Source organism: Cervus elaphus, chromosome 9 (genome assembly GCF_910594005.1).
Source record: "Cervus elaphus chromosome 9, mCerEla1.1, whole genome shotgun sequence".
Lineage (NCBI taxonomy): Eukaryota > Metazoa > Chordata > Mammalia > Artiodactyla > Cervidae > Cervus > Cervus elaphus.
The window spans coordinates 45,196,574-45,220,530 of record NC_057823.1 but is presented as its reverse complement, the minus strand read 5'-3'; the positions used below and the strand labels follow the sequence as shown (position 1 = coordinate 45,220,530).

The 23,957-nt window shown below is 60.8% G+C and overlaps 1 protein-coding gene across 9 annotated transcripts in view; it reads left to right on the top strand.

Annotated features, from left to right (window-relative positions):
- SBNO2 (strawberry notch homolog 2) overlaps positions 1 to 23,078 on the top strand; it is a 42,246-nt gene extending 19,168 nt beyond the window's left edge. For 3 of the 9 annotated variants that reach the window (XM_043912650.1, XM_043912651.1, XM_043912649.1), the window contains exons 5-33: positions 2,133 to 2,252; positions 9,617 to 9,790; positions 11,172 to 11,255; positions 11,567 to 11,663; positions 11,992 to 12,146; positions 12,250 to 12,383; positions 12,463 to 12,553; positions 12,652 to 12,795; positions 14,078 to 14,195; positions 14,461 to 14,566; positions 14,961 to 15,114; positions 15,743 to 15,919; positions 16,173 to 16,270; positions 16,967 to 17,049; positions 17,902 to 18,093; positions 18,302 to 18,471; positions 18,914 to 19,045; positions 19,484 to 19,619; positions 19,696 to 19,808; positions 19,910 to 19,981; positions 20,078 to 20,186; positions 20,300 to 20,374; positions 20,489 to 20,632; positions 20,712 to 20,806; positions 20,910 to 21,002; positions 21,157 to 21,288; positions 21,467 to 21,543; positions 21,629 to 21,819; positions 21,910 to 23,078. In XM_043912650.1, the coding sequence (XP_043768585.1) occupies positions 2,133 to 2,252; positions 9,617 to 9,790; positions 11,172 to 11,255; positions 11,567 to 11,663; positions 11,992 to 12,146; positions 12,250 to 12,383; positions 12,463 to 12,553; positions 12,652 to 12,795; positions 14,078 to 14,195; positions 14,461 to 14,566; positions 14,961 to 15,114; positions 15,743 to 15,919; positions 16,173 to 16,270; positions 16,967 to 17,049; positions 17,902 to 18,093; positions 18,302 to 18,471; positions 18,914 to 19,045; positions 19,484 to 19,619; positions 19,696 to 19,808; positions 19,910 to 19,981; positions 20,078 to 20,186; positions 20,300 to 20,374; positions 20,489 to 20,632; positions 20,712 to 20,806; positions 20,910 to 21,002; positions 21,157 to 21,288; positions 21,467 to 21,543; positions 21,629 to 21,819; positions 21,910 to 22,394 (3,951 nt within the window). In that variant the 3' untranslated portion in view covers positions 22,395 to 23,078. Of the gene's footprint in view, positions 1 to 2,132; positions 2,253 to 3,891; positions 5,856 to 6,041; positions 6,178 to 9,616; positions 9,791 to 11,171; positions 11,256 to 11,566; positions 11,664 to 11,991; positions 12,147 to 12,249; positions 12,384 to 12,462; positions 12,554 to 12,651; positions 12,796 to 14,077; positions 14,196 to 14,460; positions 14,567 to 14,960; positions 15,115 to 15,742; positions 15,920 to 16,172; positions 16,271 to 16,966; positions 17,050 to 17,901; positions 18,094 to 18,301; positions 18,472 to 18,913; positions 19,046 to 19,483; positions 19,620 to 19,695; positions 19,809 to 19,909; positions 19,982 to 20,077; positions 20,187 to 20,299; positions 20,375 to 20,488; positions 20,633 to 20,711; positions 20,807 to 20,909; positions 21,003 to 21,156; positions 21,289 to 21,466; positions 21,544 to 21,628; positions 21,820 to 21,909 lie in introns of those variants that run through there. The other 6 variants (XM_043912652.1, XM_043912656.1, XM_043912657.1 and 3 more) reach the window with 6 other exon arrangements.
- Positions 23,079 to 23,957: the final 879 nt, after the last annotated feature.

The following is a 23,957-nucleotide window of genomic DNA, read 5'->3' as shown; positions in this document are numbered from 1 at the left end:
TGATGGGCCTCTTGTCCACTGGGTCCAGGGCCTGACTCTGTGTCCAGACTTGTTCCCTTGCTGGGACATCCCGTCCTGGATGGATGAGGCCTGGGCCATGCCGAGTCCAGGGCCAGCGGAAGCCTTTGTGGGCTGACCCAGCTCCTGCGGCTACCCATGGGCCTCACTCTCCGTCCCACTCACCGCTTCCACCACCTCCTGGGCTCTGTCAAGAATTCACATGGCTTCCAAGCCAAGAATCCCCTGGGGCACTGCATCCGCTGCTTGCTGCAGGTGGGGAAGAGCACCCTGCATGGCCCCTCATTGGAGGTCACACGTCCACCCCACAGAAGCTCACAGAGTGTGGCCGCAGCCCACTCACTCTCTAGTCTCCCATGCAGGGGGCGACTTGGACCAGGTATCTCTTTAAAGCAGTGAAACGTCTTCAAATGAGCTCTCACCCCATTGCCGACCATGGGGTCACACAGATGTTAGACCGTAGTGCAGCCAGGATCTGATTCTGTTGTCAGCATCCTCCATCTCCCATGGGACCCCTGTGCCTGTAGCCAAAAGCAGAACGGAGTCCAGAGTGGGCCTGGCATTCAAGGTTCTTCCCAGCCCAGCTCCCACCTGGTGGGTCCACTCTGCTCCTGGTTCAGACTGAGTGACATCGCATGGTGGTTGGCACAGGGACAGCTCCAAAGACATCCTCATCTTGGGACCTGTGGATGTGTCACCTCATGGGGCAGAGGGGACTTTGCAGGTGGGATTAAGCCAAGGCCCCTGAAATGGGATTGACCCCTGGGGTCCCAGTGTCATCACAAGGTCCTTAAAAGAGGGACGTAGAGGGTCAGAGGCATAGAGACTGGAGATGCTGCCCTGCTGGCTGTGAGGATGGAGGGAGGGGCTGTGAGCCAGGGATGCGGTACTTCTAGATGCTGGAAGAGTGGGGAGCCAGTGCTCCACTGGAGCCTCCAGAGGTTACCAGTCCCATGAACCCATCTCGTACTTCCGACCTCTAGAACCATAAAGTAATGAATGTGCTGTTGTAAGCTGTGGAGTTCAGGGTAGTCATTACAGCCGCTTCATCATGTGAAGCCCTCACGAGGCCCATGACACATACCAGAAGCGGTTGCTCCTGTTGGTACATCAGAAGGAGTTTTGGAATGGGGAGTGCAGACCTGGGCTGGGGGCAGGCAGTGGGTGTACACCTGTAGGCCTTAACACATCCCCCTGGTAACTAAACCTGAGCCCTGAGTTTCCTGCTGGCCAAAGTGAAAAGGGAAAGACTATTGGGGGGATGTGTGACCCTCATAGCCCACAAGCAGAAAGCTTCCCCCTGCCTTCCCTTGGGGCCTGGAGCAGTTCCATGGAGGCTCCACACAGCCAGCTTGAGCCCAGAACCTGGTGGGGTCAAGCCTGCCTCTGTGTGGGGTAGGTCCCCATCCACCAGTTATCTGGGAGGGATCTACAGCCAAGGGAATTTGCTCTGGGGGTCTAGGGCAAGAGGTCAGTCTGGCTCCCACTTGGAGGTAGCTCTGCTTGTCTGGACAGTCCTGGCCGTCAGACCAGGCGCCTGCTGAACTGCCACAGCCCTAGTTCCAGCCAGGGAGGGGTCCACTGAAAATTTCATCCCTGACGCTCTTTTCTGTTTGTTTGAAGGTTTTCGTAAAACACAATGAGCTTTAAAATGTCTTAGCCTTAAAAAATTAAAATAAAATAAAATGTCTTAGCCTTACAGGGACTTTCCTGGCAGTCCACCAGATTAGAACTCCTTGCTTCCAATGCATGGGGATGTGGGTTCCATCTTTGGTCGAGGAGATAAGGTCCTATATGCCATATGGTGTGGCCAAAAAATAGAAAAAAAAAATCTTAGATTCACAGCAAAGTAGCCAAAATGATACAGAAAATCCCTGAGCGCCCTGCCTCACCTTGTCTCAGATGGTAAAGAATGTGCCAGCAGTGCAAGAGACCCAGGTTCAATCCCTGGGTCGGGAAGATTACCTGGAGGAGGAAATGACAACCCACTCCAGTATTCTTGCCTGGAATATCCCATGGACAGAGGAGTTTGACGGCCTATAGTCCTTGGGGTCGTGAAGAATTGGACAGGACTGAATGACTAACACTTTCACTTTTCTCCCTGCCTCACCCAGTTTCCCTGCATGTTACGTGTACCAGCTTACACGGCCAAGGCCGACATCACAGGTGCAATCCACATGACTACACTTGTGTGCCCCCATGTGTGTGCTGAGGCTTCGAGGAGAACCAACCAGGTGTCTGTAGGGTGCCCCACGCTGGGAGGGGTCGGAGTCCCTGGCGGGAGGCCCACAAACATAACACATCAACTCCAAGGCCCTGTATCAGTGTGTCTCGTTGCTGATGGGTTGATGTAGACCCCTGCTGGGGCAGCGTCCACTGAGTCCCTCCACTGTGCACTGCAGTTGGCACTAAGCCGCTCAGACCCCAACACCCCTGACAGCTCAAGGGGCACCATGTGGGGTCTCCAGGCCTGGGGTGTACTATGTGTTTGCGGGAGATGGCTTTTCTTTATTCTTCATTTTTTAAATTGAAATATTATTTGCATTTCTTATAATTCAGTTTTAGTACATTCACAGTTGTGCAGCCATCACCTCTAGATCCAGAACATTCCATCCCCCAAAAGAAGCCCCAACCCCTTTCCAGCCGCTGACAACCAGGAACCCATTCTCTGTCTGTGGATTGGCCTGTTTTAGACATTTCCCATCATTGGAATCACAACCTGTGTGTCTGCTTCTATCACTGAGCATTGTGTTCTCAGGTTCCCTCCATGTGGCAGCTAGGGCCAGGGCTTTAGCCTTTTTCCTAGCTGAATCATATTCTACTGTGTAGAGGGACCACATTGTGTTGACCCATCCTGTGGAAGAACTTGTGGGTCATTTCTGCTTTTCGGCTACTGTGAATCATGCTGGTGAGAACATGCATGTACAGACTGCTGTAAACATGTGTTGCAGATGTGACTGAATCTCTTTCAGGGGGATGTTTGGGGCCTTGTTAGGGTCAGGGCTGGGGGGGTAGTGCTCAGCCTTCCAGACACACCTCTTCAGGCTTTGTGCCTCCAGCTGTCCCTGCCCCTACCCCTCCAGGCCCTCCTCTGATCCTCCCCACTCTGGTGTTTTTGGAGTCCTGGCTGCAGGGGTAACCACCCCGCCCTCCTCTGCTGCCCCCCAGTGCCCAGCCCCCTGCAGCCCCCCCGGGAGCAGGTGCTATCCTGTCCCTTCCTCACAAGCTTCCCTGGATCCATGCATCTCTGCCAGGCCCTGGGGAGGGGGACTCTGCAGTGCACTGAGCCCTTCTCTCTCTGTCGTGAAGGTGAGCATGTGCCCTGAGGGTCCCTCCAGGCATCCCAGGTGGGCCTGGATGAGGGCGCTGTCCGTTTGCCAGCTGGGCTTCTGGGAAACAGGATGAGGTCACAGCTCGGGAAAGTGCTTCGCAAACTCTCGGCAGCATCCTACGCGGGTTGTGGGGAGGAGCAGCAGCATCTGCGTTGCGGGTGTATCTCCCACAATTGGAGGCCCCGCCTACCCAGCCAGCAGTTCCCAGAGCTCCTGGTGCTGGCTGCCAGCACAGAGTTGCTTCCCATGGGAAGCCCCTGGTTCACTTCCATGGCCAAGGCCCCCTGCTCCGGGGTCCTCTGGGGGGAGGGCCTGTTCTGCCTCTCTCAGCACCTGGGCCCCAGGTGTCCCAGGATTTTGGTCCCATCATGCCCCTCTCACCTCCGTCTTCACCCGGTCTTCTCTTTGTACACATCCAGACCTCCCTTTTGTAAGGGCACCAGCCGTTACTCCAGCATGGCCACATTTTAGTTGACTACTTCTGCAGCGACCCCTCCCCAAAGAGGGTCCCATCATGGGCCTCAACCACCCCTACGTGTCCAGCCCAGTGGTGGCCTGGGGACCCGAGAGTGTCCTGGCAGCTGGGCAGCCGCACGTCAGACAGGGACAATGAGCCATCTGGTGATAAGATACAGGGGACAGAGTCTGAGCCCACTCCTGGCAATCCTACCAGTTTCCTGCCCCTGAAATCTAATAACAAAAGTTTGTGCTTGTCCTTTTTGGATCTTCTTTTCATGTCAGTCTCCTAGTAGTTCTTTTTAAAACTGAGACAGAATTTACACACCTTAAAATTTATTCCTCCAAAGTATATTTGCACAGCTGTGCAACCACCACCTTTATGTAATTCCAGAACATTCCATTACCCTAAAAAGAAACCCCATCCTCATTAGCAATGACTCCCCAGCCTCTGACAATCAGGATCCCACTCTCTGTGTCTGTGGATCGGCCTGTTCTGGACGTTTCCCATCAGTGGAATCACACCCTGTGTGTCCTTTGTGTGCTTCTCTCACTGAGCGTCGTGTTCCTGGGGTGCGTCCACATGGCAGCAAGTGTCAGGGCTTCCCTCTTTTCCTGGCTGAGTGACGCTCCCGAGTACGGAGGGACACGTGGTTGTGTTCACCTTTGGCTGCTGTGCGTGTGTGGGTTTCCATGTGGACCTGCGTCTCCACTGCCCCTCATGGGTGCCTGGTGGTGGAATCACAGGGTCATGGAGTGACTTTTCTGAGGACGCTGCCCCATTTCACAGCCCACTTGCCGTGTGGGGTTCCAGTTTCTCCTCATCCTCCCACATTGGTCCCTGCCGGCTTCATGGATCCAGCCATTCGGGCGGGTATGGAAGGTGTCCTGCTGGTTTCAGTTTACGTTTCCCCGTTGCCAGACTGTGTATGTCCTACCTCTCCTGGTTGCCATTTCTACATGTTCCTTGCCTTCAGCAGTGGCCTCCAGGCCATGTGCCCCCCACCTCCTCCCCAGCTGTGGGCTGCAGACTGAGTGGGGCTGCAGCGTCAGACCAAGGTCTCCCTGACCCCAGGGACCCTCCCAACTAGAGTCCCGGGGCACTGGGCAGGTGCAGGGAGGCCTACAGGCCCACCTGCTTCTCCTGGTTAAGGGCCGGCATCGAACTGTCCTGGGATGGGGGTGATCAAAAGAAATAGTCCAGGATGGGGCGCCTAGCCTGACGGCTTTGTGTCCCCCAGCTGCTGGCCCTGTCTGTATCTCTCCCTCTGTGCTGGGCTATGGGTTGCAGGGAGAGATGGAGAAGCGGAAGGACAGAAACCCCTCGCCAAGGCAGGAATGGGAGCTAGGTGGGACCTCAGAGCCCTGCCAGGGTGGCCCTCCAAGTGGGGGGGCAGTCTACAGCATGGGCAAAGGCCCTGGGCCAAGCCGCCTGGGGAGGCAGGTGCTGAGGGTCAGCTCTAGGGCAGCCAGGACAGGCAGTGAAGGTCAGGGTGCAGGCTGAGGAACTGACGGCAGACCCAGGAGGGGCCAGCCTTGGTTTCCTCCCCACAGCATGGGGTCTGTGCCCCTTGAGTTGCTGCTATGGGCACCCCCAGGACAGCCGTGGTCCCTGCCAGGCGCAGTTGGGCCCAGACTCTGGAGGGCAGCGATTTGGGGAAACTGAGGCTCGGCAGGGAGGGCGCCAGGACAGCAGGGTACAGGCCGGCAGCAGCAGGGTTCAGGCCGGTGGCGGCAGGCCGGCACTGTTGACAGCCGTCTGTGGCTAGAATCCGCCCCGTTCAGTAATTCTCTGCACTCTGCCAGTAATCGCCCTGACTTACCAGGCAGGCATCATTTCCTGAAAGTCAGCCGGCCTTAGGGGAAGTAGGCGCCGGCGGTGACTAAACCAACATGCAAATGCAGCCGGGCGGGCGCGGGCTGAGGGCTGAGGGCCGGCCGGGCTGAGCCCCCGCGGTCATGAGGCAGCTGCTCCCGCTGCCTCCCAGAGACCCGGCCATCACCATGTCCCAGCTGCGCTTCTGGCTGCAGTTTGCCACTATCGGCAAGGTAATCCCGCTCCTGCCAGGCGTGCAAGGCCGACGGGGCGGTGGGGGGGTGGGGGGGGGCGGGGCGGGCCCGGCCCGTGGGAACAACCAGGGTGGGGGTGGGGAGGCGGGCTCCGTCCGGCTTTTTTGGCAGCCAGGGTGATTCCGCTGGAGTTTTCCGAGCAGAGCCACGTGGGATGTGGGGACAGCCAGGGAGGATAGGCGGGGGGGCAACAGGGGGCCAGAGCCACCCCACCTGGAGTCTCGGGGGCACTCCAGGCACGGGGGCACTGGCTCCATGGGCCGGGGTGGGGCACTGCTTGAGACGGGCTCTGATGGGACAGGTAGGAATGGTCCTTTCCTGTCCTTCTGTCCTCCCATCCCTCCATCCCCCTTTCCCTTCATCCCCCTCTCCTCCATTCCCCTGACCCCCATCCTCCCATCCCTCTGTTCCCCGGTTTGTCCTTGGGGCCCCTGGATCTGTGTCTGAAGGGCGTTTCTGGTGTCGCTTCCTCAGCTGGGAAGGGTTGCAGAGCAGACCCAGAGTCACCTCCAGTCTCGGGGCTGTCCTGTTCTGTCCTGCTGGGTACTGGTGGTGGACATGAGATGGGGGCATCGCTGTGTGGGCAGCTCCTCCAGGTCCCTCCAGCTCCTCACTGGTCCGGGGTCTCTAGATGCTGAGAGAACTGTCAGGGTAACCAGCCAACTCCCCACTCAGGGGCTGCAGTGGAAGGAGCAGGGTGGGGACACAGGTCAGAAGGTGACTGGGGGTGGGGTGGACACAGGCTGCTGAGTTGGCTTTGGTGAGGGCCGGGGAGCTGCTGCCCTGGCCTGACTGGGCCTTGGGACCCAGAGAGGGTAGATCTGGGTTCAGGTCATCTTGCAGGTCTGCTGTGGCTGCCGGGGGTCAGGTCTTGACATGGGCAGGCGCCCTCTCACTCGCATCCAAACACCCACCCTGGGCAGGGCAGGAGGGGCCCTGGGAGCCCTACCCCCAACCCTGGTGACCCCAGTGAGGCCCCACCTCCCTTTGCCCCCGAGGATCCAGGGGCCCCCAGATGATGCTGGCTGCCCCTCTGGGCATCTGGTAGGGACAGGGTCCACAGACTGGGGAGAGGGCACCCACTTCCTTAATAAATTGTACTTTTCAGAACAGGGTTAGGTTTATAGCGAAGCTGTGGATCAGTTCAGGGTCCCTATGGGTCACACCTCAGCTCAGCACCACCTGCATCCCAGCTGATGGGCTGGTGCTGATGTGTCATCCTCAGCCAGGGTCTGCACGTCCCCTTGTCCTCTCTGCCCCAGGACCCCATGTCACCAGGCCTCCTTGGTCTTGCCATTGTCTCCCCTTGGGGGTGGGGGCCTGGGCAGTTGTGGGTGGAGAGCTGGGGCTGGGCATCCTACAGGATGTCCCCAGTCTGGGCTTGTCTGGTGTTTTCTTGTGGTCACCCTGGGACCATGGATTCCTAGGGGAGGGACCCAGGAGGGACGTGCCCTTCTCACCTGTCACACCAGGGGTCCCTGCTGCCAACCTTGACCTGACCTCCTGGTTCCTCCATGGTGGAGGGGGTGTCCTTCCCCTGCACACTGTCCTGGGAAGGGTCTCCGTGCAGCCCTCTCAGAGGGTATAGTCCCCTTCGGCCCAGGGACTCTGCCATAGTCAGGGCTGGCCCCCAGCCCCGCCCTGCTTCTTGCCCACTGCTCAGCAACTGTTCTGCCTTCAGGGAGCAGGGCAACCCCCTCAGGGCTCCAGGTCTGCTGGCTGATGGCCTGGGCCACCATCACTGTGCCCAAACTCAGTGCCATCCGCTGGGAGGACCACGCAGATGTGGTGCCAGGGGATTTCAGCAAAGACAGCTTTCCTTGCCTGTACCCAGACCCCACCCCAGCCAGGCTGCAGAGTCTGGGGACCTCCTCATTGTCCACCAGGCTCAGGATGGGCCACCTCTGACCCCAGCTGACCAGGGATGGGCTGGGGAGCAGGCAGGTCAGACCCCCCAGCCCTCACTGCCTCAGTGTCCCCTGAGATGGGTGTTCTGGCCTGTTGAGTCACCCAGCTCTTGTGTGAGGGTGCCAGGAGCCTAAAGTGGATCACGGAGCACCTCTTCCCACTCCTGGGGTTGGCATTCCCCTCCTGCTTCCCTTCCCGCTCTGTCCCAGCCTCGAAGATTTTATTCACTGCCTCGCCTGGATTTGACCAGGTCACAGGGTCCTGCCACTGCAGGCGGTGGGGGAGGTTGGGGTCTGTCCCCCCAACACCATGAGACCAGGCTGTGCATGGCGGGGGGCAGGGGCCAGTAGGGGCCTAGCGGACAGAAAGCTTTCCTTACAAACCCCCCAAGCCAGGGCAACATGCTGTGGGAGGCCATCTTCCCAGGGCCCCCAGCCTCAGACTGGCCGACCTGGCCCTGACCCTGCCATGCCCCTTCCTGCCATTCCCCCTGTTCTCTGGGCACGGTGGGTCCCACCTGCCTGTTTGGGTTCCCCTGCCTGCTAGCATGGGAGCATGGGGGTCTGGGGAAGCTGGTCAGTGTCACCTGGAGGTCCCCTCACCCCAGGGCGGGGGCAGGTGGTTCCCATGTAGATCAGTGGGAGGGGAGCCCCAGAAACACTCTGCAGAGGGGTGGGGCAGGGCTTGGCACTACCTGAGCCAGGGTGCCTAGTCTTAGTGACCTGGGGCTGAGGGGACATCCCCCTCTACCCCCCAACCTAGCCAGGAGCTAGCTCAACTGTGGCCTCCAGGCCCCAGCCGGGCACATTGGGTGGGCCCCACTCTCCGGCGTCCCTTCCTCCCTAGAGTCCACTGATCTTGAGTCCCTAGGCTGGAGACCCAGCTGGTCTGTTCTGCCCACCTTCCTTGCCTCCCCCACCCCCCACCACAGGTTAATGGGACACATGCAGCCTTCTTGGCAACCTGCCTCAGCCCACCTGGCTGTGGCCCTCCTCCCGCCCTGGTGGACGGTGACCTGTGGAAGGTGCGCTGGGCTGGGTGCTCCCAAAGGGCTTGTTCCCTCCTCCTCCACCTTGGCCCTACCTCCTTGGCCCCTCCCTGCTCGAGAAATGCTCCCACTGACATGCCCTCTGGGACCACAGGCTGTCCATAACTCCTGCCCCATGTCAGGCAGGCTGGAGGGCTCCTTCCCTGGAGTGATCAGCTGAGCGTGTCCCACGTTCAGGCCAGAAGGGCTAAGGGAGGTGGCTGGGGCCTTCACCTTCCCCAGCTCCAGGCACTGGGGGGCCCCTGCATCTTGGCATCACCCCTTCACAAGGATAGGTGTGCCCTAAGTAGACTCCAGTGTGTACTTGTGGGGTCTGCTTTCTTTCACCTCCCCTTACTTTTCCCCTTTCTTTTTAAAACAGAAAAAACAGCTCTATTGCTATAATTCATGTACCATACAGTTGACCCATTTGAAATGTGTAATTCAGTGTTTCCAGTGCATTCATAGTCATGCAAGTGTCATCTCTGTTTAGTTCCAGAACATCCCATCACCCCCCCCAAGACACCCCATCCCCAAGAGCAGTCACTCCCCTCTCCTCCCCAGCCCCTGACCACCAGGAACCCACTTACTTTGTGGATCAGCCTGTTCTGGACGTTTCTCATCAGTGGAATCACATGCTGTGTGTCCTTCTCTGTCTGCTTCTCTCACTGAGCATCATGTTCTGAGGGCCCATCCACGTGGTAGCGAGTGTCAGGGCTTTATCCCTTTGTGTGGCCAAGCATCATCCACGGCATGGCTGGGCCTGTGGTTCTGCCTGTGTGGCCTCACAGCCGCCCATACCTAGCCTGTCTTCCAGGACTCCTCATACCTCGATGACCTCTCCAACGCTTCCATCTTCTCCTCGTCCGTGGACTCCCTCTCGGACATAGCCGACACGCCCGACTTCCCGCACGCTGACAGCCTCAGTCAGGTGCCTACCATCTGGGACGTGAGCACCGGCCCCTCCGCCCACGACAAGGTCAGTACATCCAGCCTCCAAGCTGGCAGCCATGCCAAGGCTGCTCAGACCCAGACAACGCTGCTACTCAAGGTTGCTCGTGTCTCCCATGTGGGCCTGAAGATGCAGGGGCTCCCAGGGCGAAGGGGGACTCTGGGGAGCACAGTACACACTAGCGGATGTTGGTGGATATCTGCCCAGCTGCCCTGACGGGTTCAGTGCCCGTGAAACTCCTGGACCCTCAGGAAGGGTCAGGGGGATGTGACAGGCCCAGAGCAGGTGCAGTAGGCAACCCAGGCCCAACCGTACCTCTGGCTGCAGGGGCCCAATGGGGCAGTAACCCTGCCCTCCCCTCACCAGGGCTCTCCCGCCGGCTTCTAGCCTCTGCCAGGCCCAAGCGGGCAGCTGAAACCCTACACGTACTCCTGCTGCGGCCAGCAGGGCTGCGGGAACCTGACTCAGCCTTCCAGGAACCTGAGCTCAAGGCTGTTTGTTTGTTTTTGTTAATTCAAAAAAAAAAAAGGGGAGATGGAATTGAGAGTAGGTTTCTGATCTCCTTGTACGTCATTTCCATTTTATTTTCAAGAAAACTTTGTGTTGTGTTTTCTTTTTTAACTTCCCTGGTGGTCCAGGGGTTAAGACTGTGCTTCTACCATAGGGAGGCACAGGTTTGATCCCTAGATAGGGAACTAAGATCCTGCATGCGGCACAACACAGGCCACACACACATACACACACCAAAAAAAAAGAAAAGGAAACTACACTTTGATTAAAAAAACAAAATTTTTTTACTTTCCTTCCAGTTTTATTGAGATGTAATTGACACATGGCGCTAAGTTTAAGGAGATGCACATGGCACAACGATTGACTTGCATGTGTCATGAAAAAGGACCACCATAAGTCAGTGAACATCCACTGTCTCATATAGATACAACAATAAAGAGATAGGGGGACTTCCCTGGTGGTCCAGTGGTTAGAACTCGGCGTTGTCACTGCTGAGGGCCTGGGTTCAATACCCGGTTGGGGAACTAAGAGCCCACAAGCCACAAAGCATAGCCAAAAAAGGAGAAAAAAAAGAAGTAGAAAACCATTTTATTTTCTTGTGCCCAGAACTCCTTGCATTTACTGTTAACTTTCATATACAACGTACAGCAGTGTTGTCTACTTATCATGCTTCATGTTGCATTCCTAGTTCTTCCTTTATCTAGTGCTTTGTGTGCCCCAGGTACTTATTTATGCAGCAGATATAAGTGGGCAGGCAGCAGGAGGGAGGCTTGTAGCCAGCTCAGGGGCTTGAGGACAATCGGGCAAGCCCTCCTGGAGGCTGGGGGCCTATCCAGGCACTTCAGCCCCACCTCTGGCCTGCAGGCTCATGCCCCCTCTCGCTGCCTCTCCCCTCCAGCTGTTCCCGCCCAGTGGGCCATTTACAGGCCTTGAGGACCCTGTGTCCTCCCTCCCCAGCACCCCACTTCTCATCAGCTACCAGGTGAGCCAGGTACCTTCCCTACCCCTGCCCACCCCTCCTGGGCACTAGGGAGGGCCACTCAGGCACTTGCTGTGTGCACAGTCTGGGCCAGCTTGGGAGCATGGTCTATTTTACAGACAGGGAAACTAAGGTCCCAGGGAGGCACCATGCTGCGGGGGTGGGGGTGGGGTGGGGGGCAGTGGGGGAGGGTAACACCTTCTCATCACCTGAGTCACTGCACTGGCTAGTGGTCCAGGCTCCTGCCCCTGACAGGGAGGCTGGCAGGTTGCAGGGGACAGGACAGTCCCCAGTGTGACAGCACCTCTCCTCAGGCTCAGAGTCAGCCTGAGGAGGACGACGAGGCCGAGGAGGACGAGGCAGAGGAGCTGGGCCACGCGGAGACGTACGCTGACTACGTGCCATCCAAGTGTGAGTGTCCTGCTATGGAGACCCTCAGCTGCACAGCGCCCGAGGCCTGGGTCCTCTGGCCTGGGGCGCCAATTTTGGGGGTCTCTGAAGGTACCTGGGAACCTTAAACTGCCAGAGCAGGTGTGCGTGCTATGGGTGGGCTCCTGAGGGACTCTTCTGTAATCAGGGTTGTGATCCTCACCTGGCACAAAACCAGCGGCAGGCCGAGGTTACAATGGAGAGGCAGGCCACCTTCTTCTGCACCTGGGAGGCTTGTAGCAATCTGCCACCTGCTGGCACTAGGCTGATGGGCACGCCCCTGACCTGCCCTCTCGGCCCATCCCTATAGCCAAGATTGGGAGGCAGCACCCGGACCGTGTGGTGGAGACCAGCACGCTGTCCAGCGTCCCGCCGCCGGACATCACCTACACCCTCGCCCTACCCTCGTCGGACAGTGGGGCCCTGTCCGCCCTGCAGCTGGAGGCCATCACCTACGCCTGTCAGGTGATCCCGGGGTCTCCCACCGGGTCTGCGTCCTGCGTGGGGATAGTCTCAGTGCCCACCCTGACCCTGTCGCACGCTGAACCCCCTTCCCCCACCCCGGCAGCAACATGAGGTCCTGCTTCCCAGCGGGCAGCGCGCAGGCTTCCTCATCGGAGATGGCGCAGGTGTGGGTAAGGGCCGCACGGTGGCCGGCGTCATCCTGGAGAACTATCTGCGGGGCAGGAAGAAGGCCTTGTGGTGAGCTGCCTCCCCTGGGTGCGGGGCGGGCCTGCAGCCGGGGAGGGGCCTCCTGAAGCCTATTGGCCCGCAACCCCAGGTTCAGCGTCTCCAATGATCTCAAGTACGACGCGGAGCGCGACCTCCGGGACATCGCCGCCCCCGGCATCGCGGTGCACGCACTGAGCAAGGTGGGTGGGCCGCAGCCTCAAACCTGGTGCGGGTCGGGGTCTCGGAGCCCAGCTCTGGCCAAGCCACCTCACGCACAGATGTCCGCCCTCTCCCCCAGATCAAGTACGGCGACAACACTACCTCAGAGGGCGTCCTCTTCGCCACCTATTCCGCCCTGATCGGTGAGAGCCAGGCCGGTGGGCAGCACCGCACGCGCATCCGGCAGATCCTGGAGTGGTGCGGGGAGGCCTTCGACGGCGTGGTATCCTAGCTGGGATGGGGGCGGAGCCGAGCGCAGAGGCGGGGCTAGAGGGGCGGGGTCTAGGACAGGGGGCCGGGAGACCCTGACAAGTCCTATCCTGGCAGGCTCTGGAGGGGAGGAAGTACGGGAGGAATTCCCGGCAGGGAGGGCCTGGTGTCACAGGCTCGCCCTCAGTGACCGTTGCTACCCGTCCCTGGCTGTCTGCCTAGGCCTCCTGGCTCCAATGGGCCAGACCTATGCCCACAGAATCAGGGTGGTGTTGGCTGAGACACTCCAGGCGGTGAGACTCAAGGTTTGGAGATGGAAAGCAGTTCCTCCCCGGTCCTCATCCAGCCGCCTAGTAGTGGGGCTGAGTGGGCCGGCCAGGCCAGGCGATCCAAAGGGGAGCCAGGCCAGAGGCACCCCCCTGCCCCAGCTTGGCCAGCTGGTGTGGGTCCCAGGCCTCTCCCTCCTTCGCTCTTAAGCCTGAGATCACTTCCTTTTTGGTCACACCAAACTGTAGGAAAATGAAGTGTAGGAGAGTATAAGCTAGAGTCTGATGTTTGTGTCCTGTCCACCTCTTGTTTCACACACTCCTCTTACCAGTAACAATCTTCCAGAGGACCCACCTTGGCCTCCCCACAGCTGGGCATTCAAGGGCCACAACTCCTGGGGATTTCTGCAGGGGCCCACAGAGGACCCTCAAGCTCTATCCTCCCAGGATCTGCCCTTGTTCCCAGAAGTGGGGCAGCTGCATTCTCCCGAGGCTCCCCCTCCCTCTTGATGAGAGGAGACCTGAGGTCCTCTGCTCACAGGACAAAGTCTGTACAGAGGCCCTCAAGCAAGACACAGCAGCAGGTCTACTGATGCATCAGCTCAGTAACAGCATGAAAAATACCAAGGTTAACCTCACACCCGGGGGCAGGCTATTGGCATCAGGCTAACTTTCTCACCCATGTTCCCACAAGTTCTCCATTGACCCTATGTACATTTGTGTGGATACGTGCACACACACATGGCACTCACACCTTGTCTTTCAGATAGGTTTGTGACAGACTTACTTGTCTGTAACTTGCTCCCCTGAAAACATGAAGAACTTTCTGTTTTCCAACTTCTGTGAACATCACTGGGATCTAGGGCTATTTTCCAGTGGCCCTGGTAGCCTCACACCCCAAGGACCCTGCCCTGTGGCCAGAGACCCCAGGCACCTTCTGGAGTTACCCCAGCCAGGAAGGGAGGCAGTGTGGTGGGTCTGTGGGGCGGCCTGCCTTCCAGAACAGTCCTTAACCCACGCCTACCCCAGATTGTGTTTGATGAGTGCCACAAAGCCAAGAACGCAAGCTCCACCAAGATGGGCAAGGCCGTGCTGGACCTGCAGAACAAACTGCCCCTGGCCAGGGTGGTCTATGCCAGTGCCACAGGTGAGGGCCCGCTCATCGATGGGTGATGCCTGCCCCAGCGCAGCTGTAGGGGCATCTGATCTACAGCCCACTCCTGCCAGCCACCTTGCAGCCTGTCTGCAGAGGTACCAGCCCCTGTCAGGGCCTCCCCTCTGCCCACTAGCCGTGGGCACTTTTCCAAGAGCCTCAGGTCCCTATTGCTGGCCCTCATGCCATTTCTGGGGCCCCATCCAAGGCTGCCAACCTAGCCAGGTCAGAGGAGCTGACAGCGGCCCCCCTCCCCTAGGTGCCTCTGAGCCCCGGAACATGATCTACATGAGCCGCCTGGGCATCTGGGGTGAGGGCACGCCCTTCCGGACCTTCGAGGAATTTCTGCACGCCATCGAGAAGAGGTGCGCTCTTCATGCCCACGTGATGGAGGTGGGGCCACAGAGGGCTCTGCTTGTCATATGTGGAGGTGCACCCCTCCCACCCACTTTGCTGTGGCAACCAGGGGGGTCTTAGAATGAAAATTGCATGCTTTCTCTGCCTAGTACTTCCACTCATCTCAGGGGAAGGGCCCTTCCCTGCCCCCCACCAAGGCAGACCACTTTCTCTTTCCAAGGCGCACCAGGCCCTTGATGACCACAGGGCCTTTGCAAATGCTCTCTGCCCCACACACCGCACCCCGTGCACCTAGCCCTTCCTCACTCTTCACAGTGACAGCCCCTACCTCGCTGGCTCCATCTCTTGGGACCCAGCATGTGGTCCCTAGCTGGCACCCAGGCAGCCTGTGCTTGCCCACAGGGGTGTGGGCGCCATGGAGATTGTGGCCATGGACATGAAGGTCAGTGGCATGTACATCGCTCGCCAACTCAGCTTCTCTGGTGTCACCTTCCGCATCGAGGAGATCCCGCTGACCCCGGCCTTCGAGCGCATCTATAACCGGGCAGCCCTGCTGGTGAGCCTCTGACCTAACGGACAGCCTTGTTGTCCCCTTGGAGTTCTGCCCCATCACCTTCAGCATCTGCCCTTGAGGGCGCCACTCAGATTAGTCAGACTGTAGACAGGAGGAATTGGCTAACCCGCCCACCTCATCCTTGGCGGGAGCCCAGCATCTCAATCCCGTTCAAGCTGGGGATGCTGTCAGACTCCCCTCCCCTTGTCCCCAAGGTGTGATCCAGAGCTGGTGGCCATTTTAGTCTCTCTCCATGGGGCCATTCTAGGTGTTGCAGGGTGTGGAACAGCCTCTCTGGCCCCACCAGGTCAATACCAAGAACCCCCTCCCTGGTGACAACTACAGATGCCCCAGACATGGCCCGCTGTCCCCTGGAGGCCAGTGGCAGGAGGCAGGCACGGCAGATATCCCCACCACTCTGGAGGTGTTGTCCATTTACCCTCTGACTGCATGAGCGCCATTTTCACCATGGCTTTCCCAACGTTATACATTTTGGATTTTTAGCATTTCTGACCATCCAGTTATCGCCAGGGCCTTTGTATAGCCCCACTTGCAGCCCCCATCCTCTGGCCCTACATTTCTGTGGGGCGGGGGCCGGCAGTAGCAAGCTGAGCTGGGCATGTCGTTGCAGTGGGCCGAGGCCCTGGGCGTGTTCCAGCAGGCAGCCGACTGGATCGGCCTGGAGTCGCGCAAGTCCCTGTGGGGCCAGTTCTGGTCAGCCCATCAGCGCTTCTTCAAGTACCTGTGTGTGGCCGCCAAGGTGCACCGGCTGGTAGAGCTGGCCCAGGAGGAGCTGGCCCAGGACAAGGTGAGCTGGGCTGGGCTGAGTCCCCAGAAAGAAGCGGGCACAGACTTATGTGGAGAACAGGGTTGTCTGGGAGCTGAGGCCAGCCATTGGTGCCAGGTTAACGTCCCAGGGGATGTGGGCTTGTTGGGGTCTGGCAGCCTGAGAAGCACGGGGGAGAGAGGGCGGAGTAACAGGCCAGCCCCAGGTTTCCAGCTGCAGGGGTGGCTATGGGGGCAGGGGTGCCAAGCCTGCTCACACACACCCACCTCTGCAGTGTGTGGTCATCGGGCTGCAGTCCACAGGTGAGGCGCGGACCCGGGAGGTGCTGGGCGAGAAGGAGGGACAGCTTGATGGCTTCGTATCTGCCGCCGAGTGAGTGACACTGTAGGGCCCTTTCTCTGTGTGACCAACCCTGGGGCCGACCTGGGGCCTAGCCCTGCCTGTGACCCCAGCCGAAAGAGCCAACCCCGACCCTCAGGTCCAGCCCAGGTTGTTAAGCCAGAAAGGGTAACCATGGGGACCCAGGACTCGGTGGGTGGTGGCCCAGGGTCCCGAGACTTTTGAAAGAGTCTTCCCCAGGCTTGCCCCCTACGTGGGTACTGGGCTGTTTCAAGGACTACACAGATTTTAGGGACTCTCTGGTGGTTCCTGAAGCCCCTGGCCTCCCTTCTCACCCTGGGGGAGGATCCCAGCATGAGGCCCCTTGCCCGCTCTGCCTCATCCCGTCTTTTCCTACATGGTCCAGCATGTCCTCCCTTCCGCTGGGCCCCCCACCCTGGGATGTCCCCCTTCTTCAGAGCCATCAGAGCTTGCAGGCAGAGCCCCACCCAGCCCCCCACCTACATTCCATCCATTGCCCACCAAGTGTGGGTAGGACCCCAGTGGGTCCCCCACCCCCGGCCCTGCAGCTCCTTCCCCCTCTACCCATCTTCTCTGAGCCCCTGTGCCCAGACCCACCCTTAGGGCCCCTTAGTGCTAGGCATCCACTCCTCACAGAGCAGCCCTTACACATGGGACCCAACCCCTCGGTGTCTCCCAGTGAAAACAAACTCTGCATCTCACTTTCAGAGGCGTCTTTTTGTCGCTAATTCAGAAGCACTTTCCTTCGACCAAGAGAAGGCGAGAGAGAGGAGCAGGCAGTAAGAGAAAGCGTAAGTGCCCGCCACCCACCTGGACCTTGCCCCTATGGCCCTTCACTGCTCCTGCCAGCCCTCCAGTCTCTCTCCTCTCTGACCCTCAACCTGGGTTGGTGTGCTGCCACACAGCCACATGGCCTGAGCCCATCCCCACCCCAGCCCTCCAGCGCAGCTGCTCAGTCAGCAAAAAACCCCAGTGCTGCAGGATGGCGGTGTGGCTAGTGCATCCCCAAGGCCTCCAGCCTCATCCCCAGAAGGCAGGACCTCGTATTCCCCAGGTGAAAGTGAGCCTGAGGTTGAAACCACACTGGTCCAGGGGACCAGGATGGAGCTCTTACAAAGCACCCCAGGATAGGGGAGTGGCCTGAGGACCTACCTGCAGGCACACACTGCACCCTGTTCTTGCAGGCAAAGGCTGAGCATCCTCTCATCAGGGGGAAGTGAGGCTCAGAGAGACCAAGCAACTCACCTGAGGGCACACAGCCAGCCTTGGGGCCCAGTCCTGCCCCTCAGGCTTCCTGGGAGCACCCTGCAGGGTGTCTGGGACAGTATCCAGGTTACTTGGGCCCCTGGACTGCCATCCCCCAGGGCTTGGGCATGTCCTGTGGCCGACCCACCCAGCGCCGCCTTGTGAGGTGGGGCACGTGGCCTCCCCAGGCACCACCCAAGGACACGCTGCTATGTCAAGAAGTCTGGCAGGGTCGGTAACACACCCCCACCAACATCAGGGCCCAGACATGCCACAGCTGCACAGGGGGAAGGGACTTGGGCTGTAAGCCCTAACCATCCAGGCATGCAGCCTGTCCCTGGACCACTGGGAGTTTCCCCGGGACCAGGCTGCAGTGACCCTTGACTGCTTCTCTGCAGGGCGGCCACGGGGCCGTGGGGCCAAGGTGCCCAGGCTGGCATGTGAGGCGGCGGGTGTGATCCGCATCAGTGATGACAGCAGCACGGAGTCGGACGGCGGCCTGGACAGTGACTTCCACTCCTCCCCCGAGTCCCTGCTGGACGACGATGTGGTCATTGTGGACACCATCGGGCTCCCGGCCGATGACCGCGGTGAGGCCCAATACCGCCCTCCCCATCCTCACTTCTCAGGCTCTAAGCAGGAAGTCAGGGGCACATGAGCAGGGGCAGCCAGGGGTTTTGGGAAAGATTCTGGACCCCCACTACCCATGGACTCCCTCATCCTTGAGGGCCCATGGCTGGGAGCAGGGCTGTGGACAGGTGGCCTGGCCCAGTTCCCCCTGACCCTCCGGCCCCACAGGCCCCTTGTGCCCCCCACAGCGGGACCTGCACGGCCCCGGTGTCCTGGAGCGGGTTGAGCGGCTGAAACAGGACCTGCTGGCCAAGGTGCAGGCGCTGGGCCGGGAGCTGCCAGTCAACACCCTGGACGAGCTCATCGATCAGTTGGGGGGCCCAGAGTGCGTGGCCGAGGTGAGCTCTGGTGCCCCCTGGTGGCCAGCTTGGTGGGGGTGGGTGGGTAGGGGGTGGCTGCTGGGTCCAGTATCCTGCTCTCCCGTTCAGGCAGTGCTGCCCAGGCCCAACCCCCAACCCCCTCCCCCTTCCTCTCTTCCACTGTGTGCCTGTGCGCTTTCCCGGGACGGGCCCTGGTGCCACCTCAGATCTGTCTTGGCCCCGTATGGTCGGGTTGCAATAAAAAGACTCAGGAAGATGAAATGACAGTGCCTGCTGACCACCCCATGGGTACCCGAGCCTAGGGAGAGGCCAAGTTCTGGCAGCCCCCACCACCCACCCACACCCAGGAGCCCCAGGAGCCAGGTGGCGGGACAGATGGGGAAATTGAGGCCCATGGGGACCAGCCCCTGGGTGGCCATACCAGCTGACAACCTGTCCTCTCTCCCCTCCACGGCCATAGATGACCGGCAGGAAGGGCCGCGTAGTGTCCAGACCTGACGGGACAGTGGCGTTCGAGTCACGAGCGGAGCAGGGTCTCTCCATTGATCACGTGAACCTCAGGGAGAAGGAACGCTTCATGAGTGGGGAGAAGGTGGGGGCCCTGGGGCACCCCGTGTGTGGCTGCATGTGGGCTGAGAGGCGCAGGGCTCTTGATAGACTGGCTGGAGGACCACCAGCAGTGTGTAGGGGGTGTGCTGTGCTTGTGTGCCTGAGTAGGGCCCCCTAGCCCTCGCCAGTCCCACTCTCAGTGTGAGTCGTCCAGGCTCTCTGTCAGCGCCTGGCCCGCTGATGCTGAGCCACCCCGTGGGAGCTGATGTCTGCAGGGTCAGCAGACTCTGGGGGTGACTCAGGATGGTCCAGACTCCACTGTAAGCCCACAGAGGCCCCTCAGGGACACACATACCTGACTTTCCTGTATGGATCACCCTGAATGCTTCCAGTTAACCCAGGGCACATGGGGTGTGGGGCAAGGTGGAGCAGGCTGCCCGCCCTGCCGCCCCTCTCACCCATCCCCAACCATGCGTCCCAGCTTGTGGCCATCATCTCAGAGGCCTCCAGCTCCGGTGTCTCCCTCCAAGCTGACCGCCGCGTCCAGAACCAGCGGCGCCGGGTGCACATGACGCTGGAGCTGCCCTGGAGCGCTGACCGAGCCATCCAGCAGTTTGGTGAGCCCTGCTCCCGCCCCAGGCCACCTCGCCGAAGGAGGCCCACCTGGTCCCTAAACACCCCTTCTGCCTCCAGGCCGGACCCACCGCTCCAACCAGGTCTCTGCGCCGGAGTACATCTTCCTCATTTCGGAGCTGGCGGGGGAGCGCAGGTTTGCTTCCATCGTGGCCAAGCGGCTGGAGAGCCTGGTGAGCCTGCAGGCAGGGGTCGGGCTGGTAGCTCCCCAAGGGGGGCGGGCCAGGGAGGAGCAACACATGGGTAACGTGTGACGGCCTCCCATCCTGGGCAGGGGGCTCTGACCCACGGGGACCGCCGTGCCACTGAGTCCCGGGACCTGAGCAAGTACAACTTTGAGAACAAGGTACCCGAGGAGGTGGGGCCCAGGAGAGGAGTGTTCCTGGGGTGCTGAGACCTGGGGTGCCACAGTCTCTGACATGGCCCTTCGCCCTCCCCGCAGTACGGCGCCCGGGCACTCAGCTGCGTCCTCACCACCATCCTAAGCCAGACGGAGAGCAAGGTGCCACTGCCCCAGGGCTACCCCGGAGGGGATGCTACCTTCTTCCGTGGTGAGCTGGTAGACCCCCCACACATACACACCAGGGGCAGAGGAGACGCTGGCGGTGAGGGGGAGCCCCGGAGGCTGTGGCCAGCAGTCGTGCGAGGCTCTCCCTCCCCGCAGACATGAAGCAGGGGCTGCTGTCAGTGGGCATTGGCGGGCGTGAGTCCCGGTCCGGCTGCCTGGACGTGGAGAAGGGTGAGACCGTCGATGGCTGGCACCTCCAGGATGGGGAGGGGGGCAGATATGAGGGGAGAGGGGGAAGACGGGGAGGCAGCCTGAACACAGCTTGAGGCACCCTGCCGTCCGCAGACTGCTCCATCAGCAAGTTCCTGAACCGCATCCTGGGGTTGGAGGTGCACAAACAGAACGCACTCTTCCAGTACTTCTCCGACACCTTTGACCACCTCATCGCTGCGGACAAGAGGGAGGGCAAATACGACATGGGCATCCTGGGTGAGCCCTGTGGGGACACCCTCCCCTGGGCCGGGCCCCAGACCACCATTCACCCCGCTCACCCGCTCACCCTCCACAGACCTGGCCCCTGGCATCGATGAGATCTATGAGGAGAGCCAGCAGGTGTTCCTGGCGCCCGGGCACCCGCAGGATGGACAGGTGGTCTTCTACAAGGTGAGCAGCCCTGCCCCGCCCACTGTCCCGCCCAGCCCTGCTCCCCGCCCATCCCCGCCCGGCCTACCGCCCCTCCCGTCACTTGACACTTTAATGCCCGCAGATCAGTGTGGACCGCGGCCTGAAGTGGGAAGAGGCCTACGCCCGGTCGCTGGAGCTGACGGGCACCCACGATGGCTTCTACCTCTCCTACAAGGTGGGTCCTCCAGCGAGCCCCCAATGCTCTCCCAGGGGCAGGACCCAGGCTGGTGGGTTGGCAGGGGAGGGCGGTGGCCATCCTCACGCCCTCTCGGTTGACACGCCTTCTCGGATATGTGGCGCGCCCGCGCCCGGCGCACTGCCCCATCCAGGTCCGCGGCAACAAGCCCAGCTGCCTGCTGGCCCAGCAGAACCGCGGCAAGCTCTTCACCGTGTACAAGCCCAACATAGGGCGGCAGAGCCAGCTAGAGTCCTTGGATAGCCTGAGCCGGAGGTTCCACCGGGTAGGTCCCCGGGGCCGCCTCTGTGCACTTAATGCTCCAGTGTCCAGCAGCCCCCAGGCCGCCCCCTGCCGCTAGGTGGGGGATGAGCAGCCCTGGGTCCTTTGCGCCGCAGTTTCCCGCCGACCAGCTGGGGAGCGCGGACAGGCTCCTGCAGGGGCTCAACCCGCTGTGTCCTCAGGTGACGGCAGAGGAGGCCAGGGAGCCCTGGGAAAGCAGCTACACCTTCTCGCTGACGCACTGCAGCCACACCACGTGGTGAGGGCCTGGGGTGACCTAGGGGGACTGTTGGGGGCACGCGCTCGCTTGCGCGGCAGCTGGTGAGAGCCGTGGTCCCTCGCAGGAACCGGCATTGCCGGCTGGTGCAGGAGGGCAAGGACTGCGCACAGGGCCTGCGGCTGCGCCACCACTACATGCTGTGCGGGGCCTTGCTGCGCGTGTGGGGCCGCATCGCCGCCGTCATGGCCGATGTCACCAGCAGCAGCTACCTGCAGATCGTGCGTCTCAAGACCAAGGACAAGAAGAAGCAAGTCGGTGAGTCGAGGGGGTGGGCTGGGGGGAGGTGGGCGACCTCAGCCCCACCCTGCAGGCCCTGATGCTCCCGCCCCTGCCCCGCCCCCGCAGGCATCAAGATCCCAGAGGTCTGCGTGCGCCGAGTCCTGCAGGAGCTGCGGCTGATGGACGCTGACGTGAAGCGCAAGCAAGCGCGCACTCGGGGTCTCCTCGCGCCGCCGCCCACCCCACGCCCGCTTGCTTTGCCCTTTGGCCCTGGGGAGGTCCTGGACCTCACGTATAGCCCGCCGGCCCAGGCCTTCCCCGCGCCCTCACCCTTCACCTTCCCGGCCCTGGGCCCGGGCCCCGGCCCCGGCGGCCAGCTGCTGGGCACCCCCGACACCCCCGACGCCCCAGCTGACCCCGTGGCACTTCTGCACCAGGGCTGTGAAATCAACTTCAAGGAGGTGCTGGAGGACATGCTGCGCTCCCTCAACGCTGCGCCGCCCCCTGAACCCCCCGGCCCTCTGGGTGCGGGGGCGGCGGGCGCACCGGCCGGTGGAGCACCGGAGCGGCAGAGCGTCATCCAGTTCAGCCCCCCCTTTCCCAACTCCTAGGTCCAGGCATCCTTCCCGAACGAAACTTATTTATCCGTAATAGGCTCCCATTTACACGGGGAAGAGGGTGGCTAGCCGAGCAGGGCCAGGACCCCAGCCGACTACTGAGAGGAGCAGGGCCAGGGGCCCCTCGTCCAGCCTCCGAGGCCTCCATTGCAGTGCCTTCCCGCCCGGTGCCTGGGCAGACCCCCAAAATGCTGTCCGCCCCGGGGGGCCCTCCGAGGCCTTGCCTGGTGGGCAGAGGCCTTGTGCAGCCCCCACTCAGGATACTTGGGTGCCAGGCAGGGCCTGGGGTGGTGGCCCTTCTTCTCTGTGCCTCTATCCTCTACTGCCCCCCTCCAGGCCTGGGTTGGGGCTCCCACCCCACCCACCTTACAAGGCCCTGTTCAGGCCTGTACCCCTGACATCCTCAAAACTGGGTGGCCCCAAGAGCTGGAAACTCAGGAAATCCCAGGTGCTCAGGGCCCCACCGCCTCTGGGGGGCCTCAAGGGGCAGATCCCCTCTTAATATATGCAACCCTTCCCTGCTCTCTGTGCCCTAAATTATTGTCCAGCCACCTCTCTCAGGGGCCTGGAATCCCTGCAGAGCTGGTGGCTGGCCCCCTGGTTTCTATGTGTATTTATAATTAATTCAAGTGTATATATGTAAAGAGATCTTTTTTAAATATATGTGCCTTTTCACTACTTCCCAGGCTGTCTGCTGCTGCGACCTGCAGGGCAGCGGGGTGGGAGGGGGGCAATGGTGGCAGGTGCCCTGCATGTTCCTTCCCAGTGGGGTGTGGGGGAGGTCAGGATGGCTGCTGGCCCTCATCTCTGCCAGCTCATCTCACCCACGACGGCACCTGGCCTTGTGGATGCCTGGGGCCAGGCTAGGGGAGACCCCACCTCGCTGGGCCCTTTGTCCAGTGTGATCCTGGCACCTGGGCAGCAGGCCAGCTGCCTTTGAACTGACTATACCAAGCCTGTGGAGCCTTGGACCAGATGCCCTGCTCCCTACCCTCTAGAGATGTGACCCCACTGGGCCCCTCTTGGTGATGCTGAGTCCCATTCCTCGGAACCCCTTGATCTGGACTGACTGCCCTCTCTGCCTTGGTTTCTTCCCAGGTCTGCTCCAGATGGTGTTGGGTGTGGCAGGCAAGGCAGCCCAGGGACAGGCGAGCCCAAGAGTTGGGCTCAGCCTGCAAGGCAAGACGGGATGCCCAGCCCATGGCCGGGAAGTTGGAGAGGGACTAAGGAGCAGAGTCAAGAGACCCTGCTAGAAGCAGCCAAGGGTGGTGGAGATGGCTCTTGTCCCGCCATCCAGACCTGGCCAGTCCCCTCCCCCTGTAGGTCACCACTCCTGGGGGAAGGCTGCTGATCTTCGCCAGCTCAGCCATTCTACAGCTGTGTGCCCGCCCCCCACTCACAGGATGGCCCTTTTGAGTAGCAGGAAGGCTATACCCACCCACAGCCCTTTCCCGGGGAGTAGGGCTGTATCCACCAGGTGAAGCCCATGGGCAGGCCTGACGCCCGGACTCTGTCTTCGTCACAAGGCCGCATGGTGAGCAGGCCCTGCCAGGCATG